This window comes from Hyperoodon ampullatus (genome assembly GCF_949752795.1).
Source record: "Hyperoodon ampullatus genome assembly, chromosome: 2".
Lineage (NCBI taxonomy): Eukaryota > Metazoa > Chordata > Mammalia > Artiodactyla > Ziphiidae > Hyperoodon > Hyperoodon ampullatus.
In genome coordinates this window covers 38,789,071-38,806,906 of record NC_136915.1, presented here as the reverse complement: position 1 = coordinate 38,806,906, position 17,836 = coordinate 38,789,071, and the positions used below count along the sequence as shown (strand labels likewise).

At 46.6% G+C, this 17,836-nt stretch overlaps 2 protein-coding genes across 5 annotated transcripts in view; one reads left to right on the top strand and one right to left on the bottom strand.

Annotated features, from left to right (window-relative positions):
* Positions 1-1,706: 1,706 nt before the first annotated feature.
* Positions 1,707-5,675, top strand: CCDC17 (coiled-coil domain containing 17; the record flags this gene model as incomplete). Its single annotated transcript, XM_079728588.1, has 13 exons — positions 1,707-1,871; positions 1,933-2,037; positions 2,133-2,355; positions 2,444-2,606; positions 2,827-2,910; positions 2,999-3,117; positions 3,364-3,480; positions 3,713-3,861; positions 3,965-4,062; positions 4,220-4,423; positions 4,594-4,804; positions 4,872-4,982; positions 5,273-5,675. The coding sequence occupies 13 exons, from the start codon at positions 1,707-1,709 to the stop codon at positions 5,408-5,410; spliced, it is 1,887 nt and encodes a 628-aa protein (XP_079584714.1). The 3' UTR covers positions 5,411-5,675.
* A 1,486-nt stretch (positions 5,676-7,161) lies between these two features.
* NASP (nuclear autoantigenic sperm protein) overlaps positions 7,162-17,836 on the bottom strand; it is a 36,205-nt gene continuing 25,530 nt past the window's right edge. For 2 of the 4 annotated variants that reach the window (XM_079697197.1, XM_079697199.1), the window contains 11 exons: positions 17,093-17,202; positions 15,412-16,398; positions 11,677-11,756; positions 11,193-11,278; positions 11,008-11,081; positions 9,977-10,165; positions 9,246-9,412; positions 8,827-8,883; positions 8,661-8,738; positions 7,852-7,980; positions 7,162-7,354 (listed from right to left, as the gene is read on the bottom strand). In XM_079697197.1, the coding sequence (XP_079553323.1) occupies positions 7,274-7,354; positions 7,852-7,980; positions 8,661-8,738; positions 8,827-8,883; positions 9,246-9,412; positions 9,977-10,165; positions 11,008-11,081; positions 11,193-11,278; positions 11,677-11,756; positions 15,412-16,398; positions 17,093-17,202 (2,038 nt within the window). In that variant the 3' untranslated portion in view covers positions 7,162-7,273. The remainder of the gene's footprint in view (positions 7,355-7,851; positions 7,981-8,660; positions 8,739-8,826; positions 8,884-9,245; positions 9,413-9,976; positions 10,166-11,007; positions 11,082-11,192; positions 11,279-11,676; positions 11,757-15,411; positions 16,399-17,092; positions 17,203-17,836) is intronic. The other 2 variants (XM_079697198.1, XM_079697200.1) reach the window with 2 other exon arrangements.

Sequence of the window (17,836 nt, the reverse complement as noted above, 5' to 3'; positions counted from 1 at the left end):
TGGGAGACAAGCAAAGGAAGAACAGGCCTGACCACTTGTTAGAAGGGTAAAACTAACTTGTAGTGTAGGCTGCAGAAGGGGTAGAGAAGAGAGGTAGAGAAACCAGCATAACTGCTAGATTCTAAAGGCTAGGAAGGCAGAGACCTTATGTGCCATAACGTACTGTAGTCTCTCCTGCTAGTAATATAAGCAGTCCACATGTGAACTGTGGAAATGGTGGCTGAGATAGAAAGAACTATATATCATATTTCATTGAGTATATCATCTATTTTAAGACATTTTATGTACTAATAAGAAAACTTGCCAGTTATGACACTCCGTTAATTGTGAATCCTGATTTCAGTGTTAAAATATGAAAAAAGTGTGCATTGTAGGATCAATGAAATACTGTAAAATGAGCTATAAATTGGAAATGAGAAGTAGGTTGACATAGAGATATCCTGTATGTTTGGTCTTCGGCTTTGCCACTTAGCTTTCTCAGAACAAATTTCTAAAAATGTACCTCTTTTCCACTTGGAATTGAGCTGGACAATTGAGATTACATACTCTGAAACACTTCGTAACCTGCTGCTAGTCATAGCTTGGCCTTACATACCTGGGAGGGAGGGGCACCACTACCTGCCTTGTTTAGAAACATGGGGCTAGGTCAGAGCTCCTGCCTCTGTTGGATTCATATATTTGGGGGGGTGCGGGTGGCAGGGAAATCTAGTCAGCAGGAACGGGGCCTGTGTGGCCCCTGGCTAGTCCTGAGTGAAGAGTTACCTTTCTGTATTTGATTCCCTCTTCTGATTCATTGTGTTCTCCCAGAACTTTCATTCCTTCGGCTGTATTGATAATCTTGGGGGGGCGGCACGGCGGCGCCTAGGGGCAGGAACTAGGAGTTAGGGGGCCTTGGTGTGACTTGGTTATGCAAAAGATGTTACTTCCAGAGAGGCACCGTGCAAGGAAAAGCTTTTTTTTTTTTTTGGCGGTACACGGGCCTCTCACTGTTGTGGCCTCTCCTGTGTGGAGCACAGGCTCTGGACGCACAGGCTCAGTGGCCATGGCTCACGGGCCCAGCCGCTCCGCAGCATGTGGGATCTTCCCGGACTGGGGCACGAACCCATGTCCCCCTGCATCGGCAGGCGGACTCTCAACCACTGCGCCACCAGGGAAGCCCAAGGAAAGCTTTTAGTCTACGGGAAAGACATGGTTTCCAGGCAGAATGCCTCCTCTCTCAGGTATTCCTTGGAATGGAGAATGACACTAACTTGGGTTACATCCACTTGGGCAAAACTAGAACAAACAAGGTGACACTTCCCTGCCAGAGGCTATTAAATAACCAAGACGGAGTATGTGATATGGGCTCAGCTAGTTTAGGAGGCAGCTCTTTGCTCCCCTTTATTAATATAGGCAAGAAAACCAAGGTGTGCTGTTAGAGACTTGCCCATAATCATGCAATGAGGTGGAACAGATTTTATGATTATCTTTTTCAAGCCAGGGGCTCCTCCCTAAGGTGACCAAGCCTTCCAGCTCACTCTCCAGACCTGCCCAGACCTGAGGTGGTTGCCCAGGGAGCTTTAGCTCCTCCCCAAACATAAACTTGAACCGGTAAACCTGGCCTTTCCTCTCTGCCTTTGGCTATTTCATCCTCCTTTCCCTTTCCCCTGCCCCTCTGTCCTGTCTTCTGCAGGTCTTGGCTGGTATCAGGAAAGGAGTCCCATCCTATGGCCTCCCACTCCGGGGAGCCAGGGCTCCTGCCCTGTGGGTCCTGTGACATGGTTTTCCGTTCCTGGGCCCTGCTGGCCACCCACACTCAGCGCTTCTGCATTGGCCGTCAGCCCCGGGAGCTGACAGTTGGAGAACAGCCCCCAATAGCCACTGAACCACGGGTACCCAGGGTAAGGGCCTCCTCCATGGCCATGAGAGGGTACTGAAGTGACTGTAACTCAGAGGATTCCTCACCCCACACCCTGTACCCAGGTTGTGCCACAAGAACACCAGGGCCTCCCAGACCAGGAGGCCAGCAAATCGGCTCTGAAGAGGCTAACAGATGAGGTACACCTGGATTTCCCCACTGAGCATTCCCCCCAAACCTATAGATCACGCGTGGGTCAGATTACCCCAACATGGAGATTGTGGGTTACCTCCAGGTGCAGCGGCTGCGGCTGTATCTGCAGGAAATGCGACCCAGCATAACGGAGGTCCCCAGCGGGTCACAGGGGCCCTGGAGGCGGTCAGAGGCACCGACTCAGGGTCCCAACTACGAGGCTGCTGGGAGCCCCGGCGAGCGGCTGAGGGCGCTGCACCGGACTCACGCAAGGCGCTTGGCAGAGACCAAGGCACAGAGCTGTGCCCTGGAGCGACGCGGCGAGGGTAAGGGAAAAGAGGGGGACTAGGGCCCACCCTCCCCCTTGGCTTGAGGTCGCCCGACCCGTTCTGATTTGATCTCTTACCCCCTCAGAACTGAGCCGGCACCTCCAAGGTTTGGCTTGGACCCGGGACGGGAAATCACGCATATTCAGCCTGGAGCGGGAGCTTCGAGAACTCCGGGCAGAAGCCGGGCGAACGCGGGGTGCTCTAGAGGAGTTAGGGGCGCACGTTCAGCAGCTACAGGCTAACCCCGGGTGAGGCCGACGAGCCGGATCCCGGGAGCTCCAAGTCACCGGCAGGCGGGGGGGCGGGGCCGGAGCGGGGGGGCGGGGCCTGGCCCGGCTGGTCGCGCGAGGTATGCGCCCGGAGTCGGCTGGAAGGCCGCGCGAGTGAGGTCGGGAAGGGGCGGCGCTGCCGGAGGCCCGGGGTCTGGGTCCTTGATTCCACCGCCGCGCCGGCCGTCCTCCACCCCAGGACCCGGCTGAACGCCTTACGAGAGGCAGAACTCTGTGGTCCGGTGCTACAGGCAAACCCAGGGACTCTGGCTGCGGAGATCGGGTAAGATCCGGGCCCCGAGGCGGGCACGGGGCAAAGCGCTGATCGATCCTGGAAAAACGCTTCTGCCTTCTTGTCGCCTACTCCCTAGGGCCCTGCGTGAGGCCTACATTCGAGGCGGGGGCCGGGACACCGGCGTTTTGGGCTGGATATGGCAGTTACAAGTGGAGGCGTCAGCTCTGGAGCTTCGGCGGTCGCGGACCCGCAGGGGTGAACATGAGGGGGCCAGCCAGGAGGGCCTTAGCCCTGGGGAGAGAAAAGGGCGATGAGGGAGGACGTCTTTGGCTTGGGAAACACTTGAGCAAAAACCCAAGGTAGAACACCTGTCTTTGCGGGGGTGCTGGAATGTTAGCCGACAAGTCCAGCCTTGTCCAGAGAGTCCTAAGGCTGGAGAGCTGCTCAGAGCAGCTGGTCACCAGCTGTCAGAGGTGACAGGTCAGACTTGTTCAATCGCAGGAAGACAGGCAGGTGCCGCATTCAAGGAGCTTCTAGCAGTGGAGGCTGAAAATCGGCGCCTGGAGGCAGAAATCCTGGCTTTGCAGATGCAGAGGGGTGCAGGCCGGGTGCCCTGGGGTCAGTGAGCACCCAATTCCACCCCGCCTAGCCCTCCCCAGCAGGCCAGGCTCAGAGGAAGGGGTTAGAGGCACCATGCACGGGGAATAAGACCTGTGTCTGAGCCCCATCAGTCTGTGTCCATGCCAATCTCCAGGTGTCCGTATGGGTTTGGCTCTTGGGGGAGGGGTACCTCAGCCCAGTTACTTGCTGCGTCCTGCTCAAGGGCGCCCTACTCTTCCCCTGCACCTAGGGCACAGGGAGCCGAGACTTGTGGCCAATCCCAGCCCATGCCTGAGAAGGAGGGAAGATCCCCCAAGCCTCCCGCCTCCAGTGGCTCCCCCGCTGCCGCTGCTTCCACACTCCACAGGCGTCCTATTCTTGGGTGGCGCCGAAAAGGCTGTGAGGACCCAGGGGTTGGGACGGGGGCAGTTCTGCTCTGTGCAGTTGGGGGAGCATAGAACACCTAGGAGGCTTTCTGGAGGAATTGACTCTTCCCCTGCAGTCGCAGCTTCCTGGAACCATGAGCAGGAACCTGGGCCTGGATCCATACTTCCTCCTGCCCACAACTGACGTTCTGGGCCCTGCACCCTACGACCCTGGGTGAGGCCTGCTCCCTCCTTTGACATCCTCTGTGATTGGTCACCACTGCTGGTTAAGGAGACACACTAGGGCCAGCTAGGGTGGGGGGACTGGCTGGGGGTTGGGAGGGTGAGAGGAGGACTTGGGTGTGTGTGCACTTGAGGCCTGTGTTTCCTAGGGCTGGCCTTGTCATTTTCTATGACTTCCTGCGGGGCCTTGAGGCTTCATGGATTTGGGTGCAACTATTGACTGGCTTGGCCCGAGATGGACAGGATACAGGAGGGACCACAGCGTTGCCCCCAGCCCTTTGCTTGCCCCCACCTCCAGCTCCTGGGCCCATGGGCAACTGTGCCATCCTTGCCAGCAGGCAACCTATACCCAGGTCAGTAGGTGGGGATTTATGATGTTGGTGCTTTTTGCCGCAATTGAGGCTTGTCCCTCATTCTGCTACATTTTCTCATCTGTATACAGGGCCACTGGCCCTCAGGGCCAAGTCCTAGGAAGGGAGCAGAGCCAATTCTGGCTCCTGACACCTGTTTTTGGTTGCTCTAGACTACCACCCTCACCATCAGTATCCTTGGTCTGTGAGCTGCAGGCTTGGCAGGGGCTGGCATGGGCTAAGGCACCACTGCCAAAAGCCTGGGCCTCACTGGTGCTATTTGACCGGGATCAGAGGGTCCTAAGTGGTCGTTGGCGTCTCCCACTTCGGACCCTTCCTCTGGACCCCAGCCTTAGCCTTGGGCAGCTGAATGGGATTCCCCAGGTGAGTGTGGAGGATGGGGACTGGGTCCTCCACGGTACAGATGCAGTACCATTTCACCTCTTCCCAGGTAGGTCAGGCCGAGCTCTTTCTGCGGCTGGCGAATGCAAGAGATGCAGATGTCCAGACACTGGCAGAGATCAATCCAGCAAGTGCCCATGAGTACCAGTACCCACCTCTGGTGAGGGCCCAACTATAGCTGGGGACCCCACAGGTGTGGCTGATGTGCTTAATAACCAGCATTTGTTGACCACTATGTATGTGCCAACCCACTACTAAATGTTTTCTGTGAACTCATGTGACCCTCACATATCCTATTAGGTATGTACTACTGTGTAAACAAGTAAGAAAATCAGAGCACAAGGTTAACTTGGTTCACAGTTGACTCTAAGGTGGTCTGACGCCAGAACCTGTGCTGTTAACCTCTACATAAACCTTTTGCTAAAGATCTACCTTCTCCTTGTTCCACAGGTGCCCAACTCGCCTTCACTGGAGGCCAGGTCCCTGGCCCCAACAGCCAGCTTTGTTGACCCCCCTCCTCCTGAAGACCCCCACCAGCGGCAGAGTCAAGCACAGAGAGGAGGGTTTGGGCCCTCAGCACAGCTTTGACCCACCCCCACTGGCTTTCTGAGTCCAGAAGAATGGGCGTATGAGTAGCTTCACAGGCACAGGACTGGGGCCTAGACTGAGGCCTGTTCTCCCATCTGCAGCTTTACTGCTCCGTGTTCTGACAGAGGGTCTGGAAGCAAATACAGATGTGAACACACAACATGAGCTCCAATCACAGCTCTACCACCTTCCACAAGTACTTGGCCTTTCTTAATATCCTTTTGTAAAAAAGATTGATGTGAGGATTAAACAGATATGTCAGGTATTTACAGTATTGCCTGGCATATAAGAAAATTCTCTGAAAGGTGACTAGGAGACAGTCTTTCAGCCAGCTAAAGGAACCTGACCAATTCATTCCTACCTGTTTTTTTGCTAAAGCCAGTCTTACCACCCACTTCTTTATCCAAATCCAAGCTTCTTCAGGACATCGTCCAGGAAGCCTTCCAGGTTCTCAAGGTCACCATGAAACAGGGAGCTCCTGTAGCCGTATATACTTACAGAAAGACAATCCAGTCATATTCCTCCCAAGTTGGCGGCAGCGGGGATGGTCACAAGTGAAACCTGAATTGTTATATTGGGCGTGGCCCCAGACCCGTGTCAGCCAAAGGTCAAAGGCCTGGTAGTCAAGAGCTCCCTCCGCCTCCAACATTGGATATTCAAACTACAGGTTCTAACCTGCTGTCTGTACAGTGCAGCAAAGTAGCCCTATGAATGCTGGAAATACTAAACCCCTTAGGTAGTAGCGGGCAGGCACTGTTTGGAATTCAGATCCAAATACTGCCTGGTGTATAGCGATTTCTTAAAGGTCAGGTCAGAGGCAGCCGAGTCATGGGTCTCACACTAGCCCTGCACCCTGGACATCAGCGAGGGCCCAATGGGATGGCTTTAGTAACAGTGCCCTAAGCACCAGCACCCTTACACTGGGCAGCCAGAATTACTGACCGATTATCCACCTTTCAACCCCACATCCCACTGAAATGCTCCAGGCAGCCCAGGATCCCACTCTAAGATCTTTAAACACAAGTCCAGAGACCAAGAGCCTTTTAGCATCTTTATTTAAGAAGTCAAAACTGTGGACAGGTAACAATTCCAACTGTTGATATTTTCTGTTATAACAAATAATAACTCAACCAGCCAGTTCTCCCCACAGATTCCTTCTTCCAACCACATCCAGAGTGTCCATCAGTCAGTCAGTCCCTTAGTCACTTTCAAACCAGAAAGCTCAATTTTCTACAATTAGCACACCAGTTTCCTCAAGGATCACTCCCCGCTCCCCAGCCCCAAGTTTTTCTTCAGTTCTTTTTTCCAGGACAGGATTATGGCCCCAGTTGGAGACGAGGTGGGTAAGACAGGTGCCACCTAAGGCCTGGCTTAGAAGCTGTTAGCAGTTCACAGTCAAAATCCATCAAACAGTATCAGCACCAAAGAGCAAGATCTTCACCAAGTCTTGTTTTTTATAGCCCCTGTCCAGGGAGAGCACCATTCAAAGTTCACAAGACAGCTGGGTTCAGAGTATTTATGATGGAAAAAATATAGCACCATTGGAAGATAAGGGCCTACAGCCACACTTGATTTCATCACCTCAACATTAGACAGACAGGAATCTGGATTAGAACTTCCAACACAGAGATCGGTACAGAGGAGGAAAAAAAACCCCACAAAAACCTTTGGCCACCATATAAAACCCAGAGTGCTCCAAGGCACACATCTAGCCAATATTTAAGGGAAAAAAAAACCATCATCAAAGCCTCAACCTTTGCTTACAATCTTTATTGAAGTTATACAAAAAGAATCCCCCAAAAGTGAAAAAATACATTATATACAAAAACACTTTCCATTGGGAGGAAGGCTCTGCTCCCTCTCTTAACATGCAGTGCTTTCAACTGTAGCTCCAGCCTCCACTGTCCCCTCCACTGCTGCCCGGCTTTCAGCCCGATTCTCAGCCTGGAAGATAAACAGGGAGCCTGGGCATAAGTGACCCTACTTTAAGCCATTCTTTCTTACACAACTGAGCAGACCTCAGTCAGAGGAAATAAACACAGGTCCCTTAAATTCTGCTTTGCTCTCTACACTAAAAGGGCAATGACCACAAGGTATAAGGCCATTTCCTAAATTCTCTGTAATAGGGCTGACAGAGCCAGTGTTCATATATTAGAAAGAAGAGCAAAAAAAGATGGAATGGTCTTGCCAATTAAGTGTCTTCTCATACATTCATTAGAGTGGGACCAGTGGTATGTATATAGGTTCCATTTGTCAATGAGACGTACTATATTTTGTAACCAAACTGTTTCCTGCATGACCTCATTGTTTTTATGAGGGTTGCACTCAAGTAATCCAAACAGGCTCAAGTTGGGGAACATGCACTTAGGAGGACTGGTTTCCCCAGGCCCTGAGAACAAGGGGAAATGAGGCAAGTGTCCAAACCCTGCTTAACTGCCCACCTCCTCCTCCATGTTTTCCGAAACTTCAGTTCCACTGGAGACAGCATCCCCACTGCCTCCATTCACCTCTGGCTCTTGTTTGGCTTTCTTTGCATCATCTTTCCGGGGGCTCTCTTCATCCGGTTTTCTCTAAAGATATAATTAATTGTGAAGGCTTCACAAGTGTGCTTAATGTTTTCAGAAGGACAACTGTAAAACAATTCCTTAACGCCCCCCTCTTCCCTATGGTGCAAAGATCCCAACACCAGGATTCACGGCTCTAAGGGTCTCCCTAGCCACAACCTGTCCTCTGCAGAAATAGACTGGTCTGCCCAAACATACCAATTCAGCCTCTCTAATGGAAGAGTCGGGTGGGGATGAGGAATAGATCTGAACAGTAACCAACCCACAAATTTGAATTCCTACATTTGAGTCAGGAAACAAAGCAAGAGTTCAGGCTCTTCCACAAGAGAAAAAAATTACTGGAACCGGCAGAAGGCAGACTCACACAAGTTTAAGTATCAAGAGATCTGCTGCTGAATGACTACTGTAAACCTGCCAGCTTCCTAAGATGGGCTGATCTGACCAGTCCTCCTCATCACCTTTCCTGATAGCCCTTGGGCTAAAAACCAGGAAAGTTTTGCTAGAAGACATATTCAGTCAAGACCGATCTTCATTCAAATCCTCGCCCATTTTTGCAAAACGAATGTCTTATTGCACCTAGTATGTGGGGTGTTTATAGGAAAGATAGTCCTCATGTATCATTTGGAGGGGAAAAAAAATGCAGAGTGAGAAGAAGACAGAAAAGAAATGACCACATATAGATTTACCTTCTTTCTGACAAGGTGAGAAATATCAGTCACACAATTTGATGAGGAAGCACCATCTGTTGGCTTTCTACAGGCGATCTGGCAATAAGAAACCTTTGTTAGCAATGTAGTCCTAGACAAACACTGAGGTCTAATATTAAGTGACAAAAACCACCTGAATACCCACCATGGAGACTGAAGAGCCTCCTCCACTAGGAGTGAAACCTGAAGTAGAGCTCTCCACCTGTGTGAGAGATGACAAACCCAAGTGCGTCCCAGGATAAGAGCCCACCAGGTCACCCACCTACAAGCAGTAGCAACATCACTCACCTCCTCTACTCATCATACCTATGGTCACACATAGTAAATAGCTGAGATAGAATTCAAACCCACAGTCTGGCTCCAGAGCATATTGTCTTAAGCATTAATATTTACTATTTGAGAGGAACAGTATATGAGTTCTCACATTCCCTCTGACCTCCAACTCCCTGGAAACCAAGTCATAAGTAAGATTCTTAAGCAAATGGCACGCTAATACCATGATAAAGGGCCTTCAACAATATCGAATATACTATTATCAAAACTTTAAAAGGAAACCAAACGAACCAGAGTTGCTTTCAGAGCCAATTCAGCTACATTCCCACTACGCTGGGACTCCTTTGCATCTTCTATCTTCTCTCTAATTTCAGGTAGCAGCTCCTTCAGCTCCTCAATTTCTTTCTCATATTCAGTAGGTGATCCTTCGGCCTCCTTCATATGCTCATTAAGTACAGCTAGGAAGAACAGGCTGAAGTGATCAGTAATAGATAACACAAAAGAAGCCTTTTTTTTTTTTTTTTTAAACTGTCAATACTGGATCCATCAAAATCATTGTGGGGGGCTTCCCTGGTGGCGCAGTGGTTGAGAGTCCGCCTGCCGATGCAGGGGACACGGATTCGTGCCCTGGTCTGGGAAGATCCCACATGCCGCGGAGCGGCTAGGCCCGTGAGCCATGGCCGCTGAGCCTGCGCGTCCGGAGCCTGTGTTCCGCAACAGGAGAGGCCACAACAGTGAGAGGCCCGCGTACCGCAAAAAAAAAAAAAAAAAAAAAATCATTGTGGGCTTCCCTGGTAGCACAGTGGTTGAGAGTCCACCTGCTGAATCAGGGGACATGGGTTCATGCCCCGGTCCGGGAAGATCCCACGTGCCGCAGAGCGGCTAGGCCCATGAGCCATGGGTGCTGGGCCTGCGCGTCCGGAGCCTGCGCTCCGCAACGGGAGAGGCCACAACAGTGAGAGGCCCGTGTACCGCAAAAAAAAAAAAAAAAATCATTGTGGAAACAGCTGATGCTTACTCACCCATTCTCTTCTCAATGACTTCAATAGATTTGCTGAACTGTGCCACTGCTTCATCATACTGAGAGTTGTACCCATAGGCCAAGCCCAGCTGGTAGTGGGTCTCTGCAAGGAGCCGATCATGGGCTTCCAGGTACTGCTCCTGCAGGTTTAGGCAAGCCTGGAACTCCTCCACAGCTTGGATGTAATTCTCTAACGAAGAGAAAAACAGCAAGCAAATGGACATTTAATATATAGTACTTCTAAAATTTCAGACCATGCTGCAGGAATGTGCTCCCATCTTATATTTCATTTTTCTTTGTAGCATCTCCAGGACCCTTGACTAAAATCCATCAAAATGACTTTAAAAAACCTACTGAGGTGCTTCCCTGGTGGTGCAGTGGTTAAGAATCCACCTGACAATGCAGGGGACACGGGTTTGAGCCCTGGTCCGGGAAGATCCCACATGCCACGGAGCAACTAAGCCCGTGCGCCACAACTACTGAGCCCGCACTCTAGAGCTTGTGAGCCACAACTACTGAAGACTGCGCGCCTAGAACCCGTCTCCGCAACAAGAGAAGCCACCGCAATGAGAAGCCCGCGCACCGCAACGAAGAGGGGCCCCCTCTCACCCCAACTAGAGAAAGCCGTGCACAGCAAGGAAGACCCAACGCAGCCATAACTTAAAAAAAAAAAAAAAAAAAAACCCTACTGAGAAGGACCTCCCTGGCGGTCCAGTGGTTAGGACTCCGCACTCCCAATGCAGGGGGCACGGGTTCAATCCCTGGCTGGGGAACTAAGATCCCACATGCTGCATGATACGGCCAAAAAGAAAAACAAAAAACAACCCTACTGGGAGACTTTCAGTTAGAGTACCATTTAAAAGACTGTTCGTTGTTCTAGGACCCATAGAGAACCCAAAAAGCCTACTGTCCTTTTAAAGCTAATTGCCCACAATTTATGATCAATTGAGCTAGATTTTAAGGAATTAGAGGAAGATTAAGGCAGGGGCAAGGGATGTGTTAGAGAAGAGAGTAAAATGGAAAATGTATTACCAGATTCAACACTAACTTCTCCAAGTTTAAGATGTGCCTGTGCAGCATAAAGCTGAGCTTCTTTCGTGTCTTGCCTAAAAGAAGGAAAGATGGTCAGAAACCTTAATAGCATCTGTCGAACCCTAACTGCTTTGTTTTCAACCACCAAGCTCCCAACCTAAGCCTAGAAGCACCAAGAGTTTTACCTTTTAAAAATGATCTTTGCTAAATCCAGCATATCCCAGGCAAGCTCTAGGTTCCCAATCTCCTCTTCTTCATTTTCTTGAAGAGACTGAAGTATATCCAAATCATTAGTATTAGGCAGAAGTACAAGACAGGCATCATTTGATTACAAATCTAAATGTACAGTTTAGTATAGTTTGGGGGCGTGGGATGGGGATAGACTGATATAGGATTCAAAGTTCATGTTTTTCTCCCTAAACCTACAGAATGGACCCCTACAAAGTCTACCCCATATCACCTATGTCAGTGATAGTTAGCAGTGATATGTTGGGTCAGGTCCTAACTGATGGGACCCCCTGGGTTCAAATGGATCTGTCTATTTCCAGCATGAATAAAGGGTCCCCAATCCCTAACCAAGAAACAGCTACCTATAATAATCATGCCTTCACTAGTAAACCAAAGTCCCACAATAAGAAAGTAGACAATGATACTGAACAAATAATTCACCTTGTTTTCAAGAAGTGAATCATTTGGTGTTTCTTCAGCCTTGTCATTTTCTTTATCCTCCTCTTCTGAGCCCTCGGTTTCTGCAAGTAAAAATTCTTCAGTATTGAGAATACTAAGGATCTGACAAGTCAAAAATTCCAATAAACATTTGTCAAATAACCTATATTCTGAGGTAGGACAGGCCAAATACTAAGCCAAATCAGTTAATATCTGAACTGGATATAAATAATAAAGCCAGTGGTTAATAGTCTAATTCAAGTCTAATCCAGACTTAGACTGTATAATCTTATAGTGTCTATGGTTCAGAGCTTCAGTGATCAACAGGCTGTGTTTCTCTTCTAAAAGTCAACCTGGACTGTTCAGATCAAAACAGATTAGCTGACTTTTATTCATGGGCTTAGAAGCTCCCATCTACTCAACCAGAATCAGTTGGAGGCCTCAGCCGGTATTCCCGGCATCTTTAAGCCAACTGTCGGTTAATACTAATAAGGCCAAGAAAATACCAAAAGTTAAATTACTCCAGTCCATTCAAAGCAAGAATACTCAAGAGACTAGCTTTCCCACAACAGAACTGTGGACGGAAAAGCATAGCCCTTACCAACTCTCACCAATGAGCATGCCACACACTCCAGCCAGCTCTAGCATGTACAGAATTTGAGTGAGCAGTACCATGTTAAAATTTCCAGGCGTATCAACACCATATTTCACCATATTAACAAACACTCACAAGTTAACTGCCTGTACGGACAGGCTGCTGATAAATAGCTGTACACATCACTTAAGGTTCAAAATGTCACGTGATTAATAAGTGAACCTTTGGGGGTTCACAATTCATGAAATGGGTATAATGTGCCTATCTCTGCCATCTTTCATTAAGCATTTAACACCAGCAGAAAAGCTCAAATATTGTCTCCTAACTAAAAACTAGGCCTTAGAGCCATGAAGTCAGGTTAAAGGACTTTTATCTAACAATACTGCTTCAGGATGGGAATAGGCACAGAAAAGTCCTATAAATTAGGACAAACTAAAGCCCTCTAAGAACCAGTTAAAAGTTACAAGCTAATTATAGTTAACCTCTACAGCAAACAAACCCCGTTTTATCAAGTGCCTCCCTTTTCTCCTGTTGACTACGTAATTTGGTGCTTCTGAAATATAAGTAAGTACCCACACCACCATACACCATTATATTTCCATGCCCAAATTTTGAAGTGGTTTGTGTACTTAGATCCCTGATGTTAGACTAGATGGGTGGTTTTATTGGCTCTGACAATGAAGCCCATCCTCCACCAGAATATATGACAGGTGAAGCAGATCTTTGTATTTCTCACAATACTAAAAAAACCCAAACACCTTACCTTCCCAATTTGTAGGAAATTTTGACAAAATGTTGTTGTTATTCTATATTCTTATTTATCTGGTATCTGTTCCACTCATACCAAAATGCTAAAAGTTGACATCTAATTTGGCATAAAATATCTAGTTATTTGGAGTTTTACATCAAATTTTTAAATTAAAATTCTTATAATGGTCTGAGAAAAATATTGGTTTCTCTTGAGGAATCTGCACTACCTTCATGGAATGGTGGAGAGGGAGCTAGGTTAATGAGAAAGCCATTACTTTAAAATATCACTTTCCAACCTGGTAACCTGTACCCACATATTACTAGGAATGCAATGAAGGCCTCAGTAAAGAGATCTGTTAAAATACTTTCTAAGCTTCTTTGAAAATGGAGTCTTTTTTGTGGTATGCCATCCTCAGAGAAAGGGAAACAATGTTTCATAACATACCATTTCTCTGATCTTGTAGCATCTTCAAAACAGTATGGGCAGAGAGTTGTGCAAACCAGAAGAATGACTCTCAAAGGCCAAGTAAAGGCAATCTGCTGATTCTCTGGTTATTCTAGCATTCCCAAAGGATAGTCAGCAAACACTACAAATTGACCGGTACAAAATTGACCGGTACAGTCTATCTGAGCATGGCCAAGCTTTATGCCTACAACATTAAAATTTTGTTCACTTACCAATCATATCTAGTGTGACAATTAGAAAAGAATAGGCTTATTATCTTTTCTTTTTTAGGGATATAGAGAGCCCAAGAGATGGCAGGAAATGGAAGTTTTAAGAGAAAACCTCTTGTAAGATTTCTGCAGGCTAGTGTTACCACGTAAATGTCTGACAAGAGGTGGGTTAAGAGAAGGGATGAAAGTTGCCCTCCTCAGTGTGAGGTATCCTGGGAAGAACAACACATTCAAATCAGATCTAGGGTCAGATTCCAGTACTATGATGTACTGTTTGACCCTAAACAAGTCACGTAACCCCTAAGCCTCAGCTTCCTCATCACTATAACTGGAGTAATACTACCTACTACACAGTACTGTATTTTGGAATCAGAAGTAATGTATGTGAGAGAGCTCTAACAATGTTACTTGTGAGACTCAACTGAATAGTTTTTGAACTGTGGAGAAATATGACATCTCTACTGTAGCTTATTATTCAAAGTCCAACTTCAGAGAGCCAGCAGAGCTTTTTACTACTCTAGCTAATTATCATTAAAGATTAAGACATGGGAGGTTTTTTTAAATTGAGGAATTCAGTTCTGTGCTTTTTCCATAGATATCTCCTAAAGCCCAATAAGCAGCCCAATGGTTCTACCATTTAGCCAATTCACTACTGGTTACCATGCCTGTGCTGGCTGGAGTACAGGGACCTGCACATAGGTAGGAGGAAGTTTATCAGAATTAGCTACATATATTGATAATGGGTCTTTGAACATCTAAAACTTAAGAGAACTCGAAGTAGTCTGTCAATTATATAAGTAATATATATGTGTAATAATGATTAATTGGAATATACCTATGGTTATTAATAACAACGTTAGATAAATCTTATGGACAGTAGAATCCTCAAATGATAGTATAACTCAAGCCAGACGTGCCAGTTATGGAGTTGCTAATTAGAGGCTTATACATCTTGATGAAACTGAATCACAATTAGACCAATAATACTATATAAAGCATCCACACTTTATAATGTTCTAAGTAACAAAAAATTCAGTTTAGCAGCCAAAGCAAGCATGAAATGAGGGGGGAAAGCAGCAAGAGGGCTTAACGGTTAGGTTTTCTGTTAACTTTGGAGGGGGCTAATTTAACTAATGTGAATAAGCCTCTAAACACTTACTGAAGACTAAAAGTAAAGATTACCAGAGTTCTTCCACTCTGGCGATAGAACATTCAAGGGTTAACTGCCTTCATTTAAATGGCATGCCTGCTTAAGTGTATCAATTCAGTGGATTCTACTGCTCTAATCCTGATTCCTAAAGCAGAGAAAAAGGAACCAAGTGAACAGTAAATTTAAAAATCAAGAGGCATGCAAGTGAACATCCATTCAGCATTCTCTGCCAGCCTAGCCCACTATTTCCCTATCTACCCCACTTCCCACCCACCTTTTATTGGCTAGTATGGTACAACAAGTTACTGATAGCTAGCCAAGTCTCAGATATCACAGAAAGGCCTATTTTGCAGTTAGTAAAGCGTTAGTTTATAAGCCAGCTAAAGAAGACTTGCTTTAACTTGCTCAACTTACACCACCTTCTTAAACTATCCCCATTTTCACTTAGCCCTTTCCTAATCCAAAGGCAGACGGAAAATCCTGAATGGAAGGCTGACTTTTACCCATGATTAGTGAGTCAAATCCAGAATGTACTCCACCCACAGCAGCTCTTGCATGTCCCGGTTACCTTCACCCTCTTTCATCTGTTCTTCTTTGTCTTGTGTTTCTTCATTAGCAGCTATCTTAACTTTGTCTTCAGGGGATTTCTCAGTAGCCCCCTGGGCTACCTTAGTCTCAACCCCATCTCCAGCTGCCTCAGACTCTTCTATAGACAGCTTAGTCTCCTCCTGGCTAGGAACCAACTCTGCCCTGACCTTCTCCTCTAGTCCTGAGCCATCTTTTGTTTCTGTCCGTCCTTCTGCATTAGTCTTCGGTTCATTGGGAGTGTGATCCCCTGCAGCTGATAGTCCATTGACTGCACCATCCTTAGGGAGAACTGGGTCCTCCTGCCCAGGCTTCTCAGAGGCTTCTGATCCAGCTTCTGCAGCTGAGGCCTCTGCAGCCTGTGCTGTCACCTCTGGTGACTCTTCAGCAGGAGGCAATTCTTGCCCTACCAACTGCTCAAGAACAGCCTTTCCTGGCTCACTTGCAGAGACAGCTACCTGCTCCTTTGGCTCATCCCCACCCACATCCACTGGCTTGACTGCCTCTATCTCCACTGCAGTGCTCTGCTTTTCTAGAGTCACAACAGGTTGCTCTTCTGAAGCTTCTTTTGGTTTCTCCTCTATGCTTGCAATTACTTCTCCCTGACCTCCTTTTTCTCTGAACTCTTCTTGGACGTCAGTTCCAGAAACTGATTTTCCTTCCTCAGCATCTGGTGTTTCCTGTTCTGGCTTCTTAGAAGTGACTTCAGCTTCATTCAGTCCTTCTGGTGCTGCTGTTCCTTTTCCCTCTTTAGTGGTTTCAGTTAACTGATCTGGAGTTGATTCAACTTTTTCCTGTAGTTCCCCTGCAGGCTCACTTATATCCATATCTTCTCTTCCACCCTTCTCCATACCAGTTTCCTGTTCTTTATCCGTTTCAGGCTTTACCAGAGACTTGTCTTCTGTTTTTTTGGCTTCTTTTTCTCCCATGGCGTCATAAACCTGTTCTCTCAACTCTTCCCTTGCTTCCTCTACATGGTTAAAGAACATGAAGCATAAACATGTCTTCGAGTTTAATGATAAAGGCATAAATGGAAACTAAAAATACATTCCCTTTAAACCCTCAAACAGCCTGGCTTATGTTTTAGCAGATGGCCTGCAAATTATCTGCCCCCTTGAGAAAAGCAAAGGGAAACTCCCAGCTAGCAGAGCAACTTACTGCAAAAGAAACCCAAGCTCCTTAAATTAGATATTATTTTACTTGAGCATTCTGATATCAGTTAGGTAAGAGATGCCAAGCTTTACATTCCCTTCTAAACATTATATAGACCTCCATCTGATATGTAAAATTCTAGCAGCCAAACTCAAGTTCGAAATTAACATTTAATTTTCTTAGACAAAAAAATGTAAAAGGGCTCCAAAAGCACAGCCATTAAAATAACTGAGCTGCAAAGACTTTTTAAAAGTCACATCAGAAAAATATTTAAGGTTCTTTTAATACTTAAAACATCAATTTAAATAACCAGATTTATTTGGGAAATTAAGTTATCCCCTTACAAAAGCCTGCTATCAGTTTCAGTAATCAGCCACCTCCCCTGCAGTCTCTACCAGATGCAGGTGTCACCCCAGGAGAGACCATTCAGGATAAGGAGAGCCCTATTTCCATCACTTGTACACAAGAAATAAACGTCGCATCTCTTGAATGTCACATGCAACTCCACATACCATCTATGTTATCATTATTTTCTACCAGAGTTTCTTCTTCTGTTTTTTCTCCTTCCTCCTCTTCCACATGCACACCTTCCAGGGCATTTCCCAACACACCATTCTCCATTCTAGCAGAACAAAAGGAGAAAGCACTAAAGGTATGATGGCTAGAACCTAACAGTCTTTGTAAGACAGAAACTGTAGTCCTGTATTATAAAAGCAACCGAAGAGTAAGCAAGTACAGAGAATATAAACTATAAGCACTCATGAAAGAAATGCAATGATCAAAACTTCTAATGTAAATTAAGGTTATAAGAGCACTGAAAGAAATAAACATACCCTTTTTATCCAGCCACCTGAAAAAGCACTGATGACTCCTATCAAAAGGGCCATATTTCCCAAACTTCTCATCCACCTACATTTCTCTAGATGGCCAAAAACATTCTGGCAAGGTTTTCATGACAAATCCTTAGAATGCTCTACAAAATTAGAAAACTTAGCAGAACTGATATTAAATAGATTACAGAATATTTGCTACTCTGTGTACCCTCAATATATTTTATTCTGCTTAATAAATTCTGGTGGAAAAAATACACAACTTTCCAACAGTTAAGACTACTTGTGAGACTTTTTAAGACATTTTCACACGCCAGTGTTTTCAAATTGTCCTTCATTCAGTCCTTCTTATGGATGACTGTTTTGGGCTAGCTCAGAGTGCTTTCAAAGGTTCTCTCTCTAAACTGGACTTTGATAAATTACTGA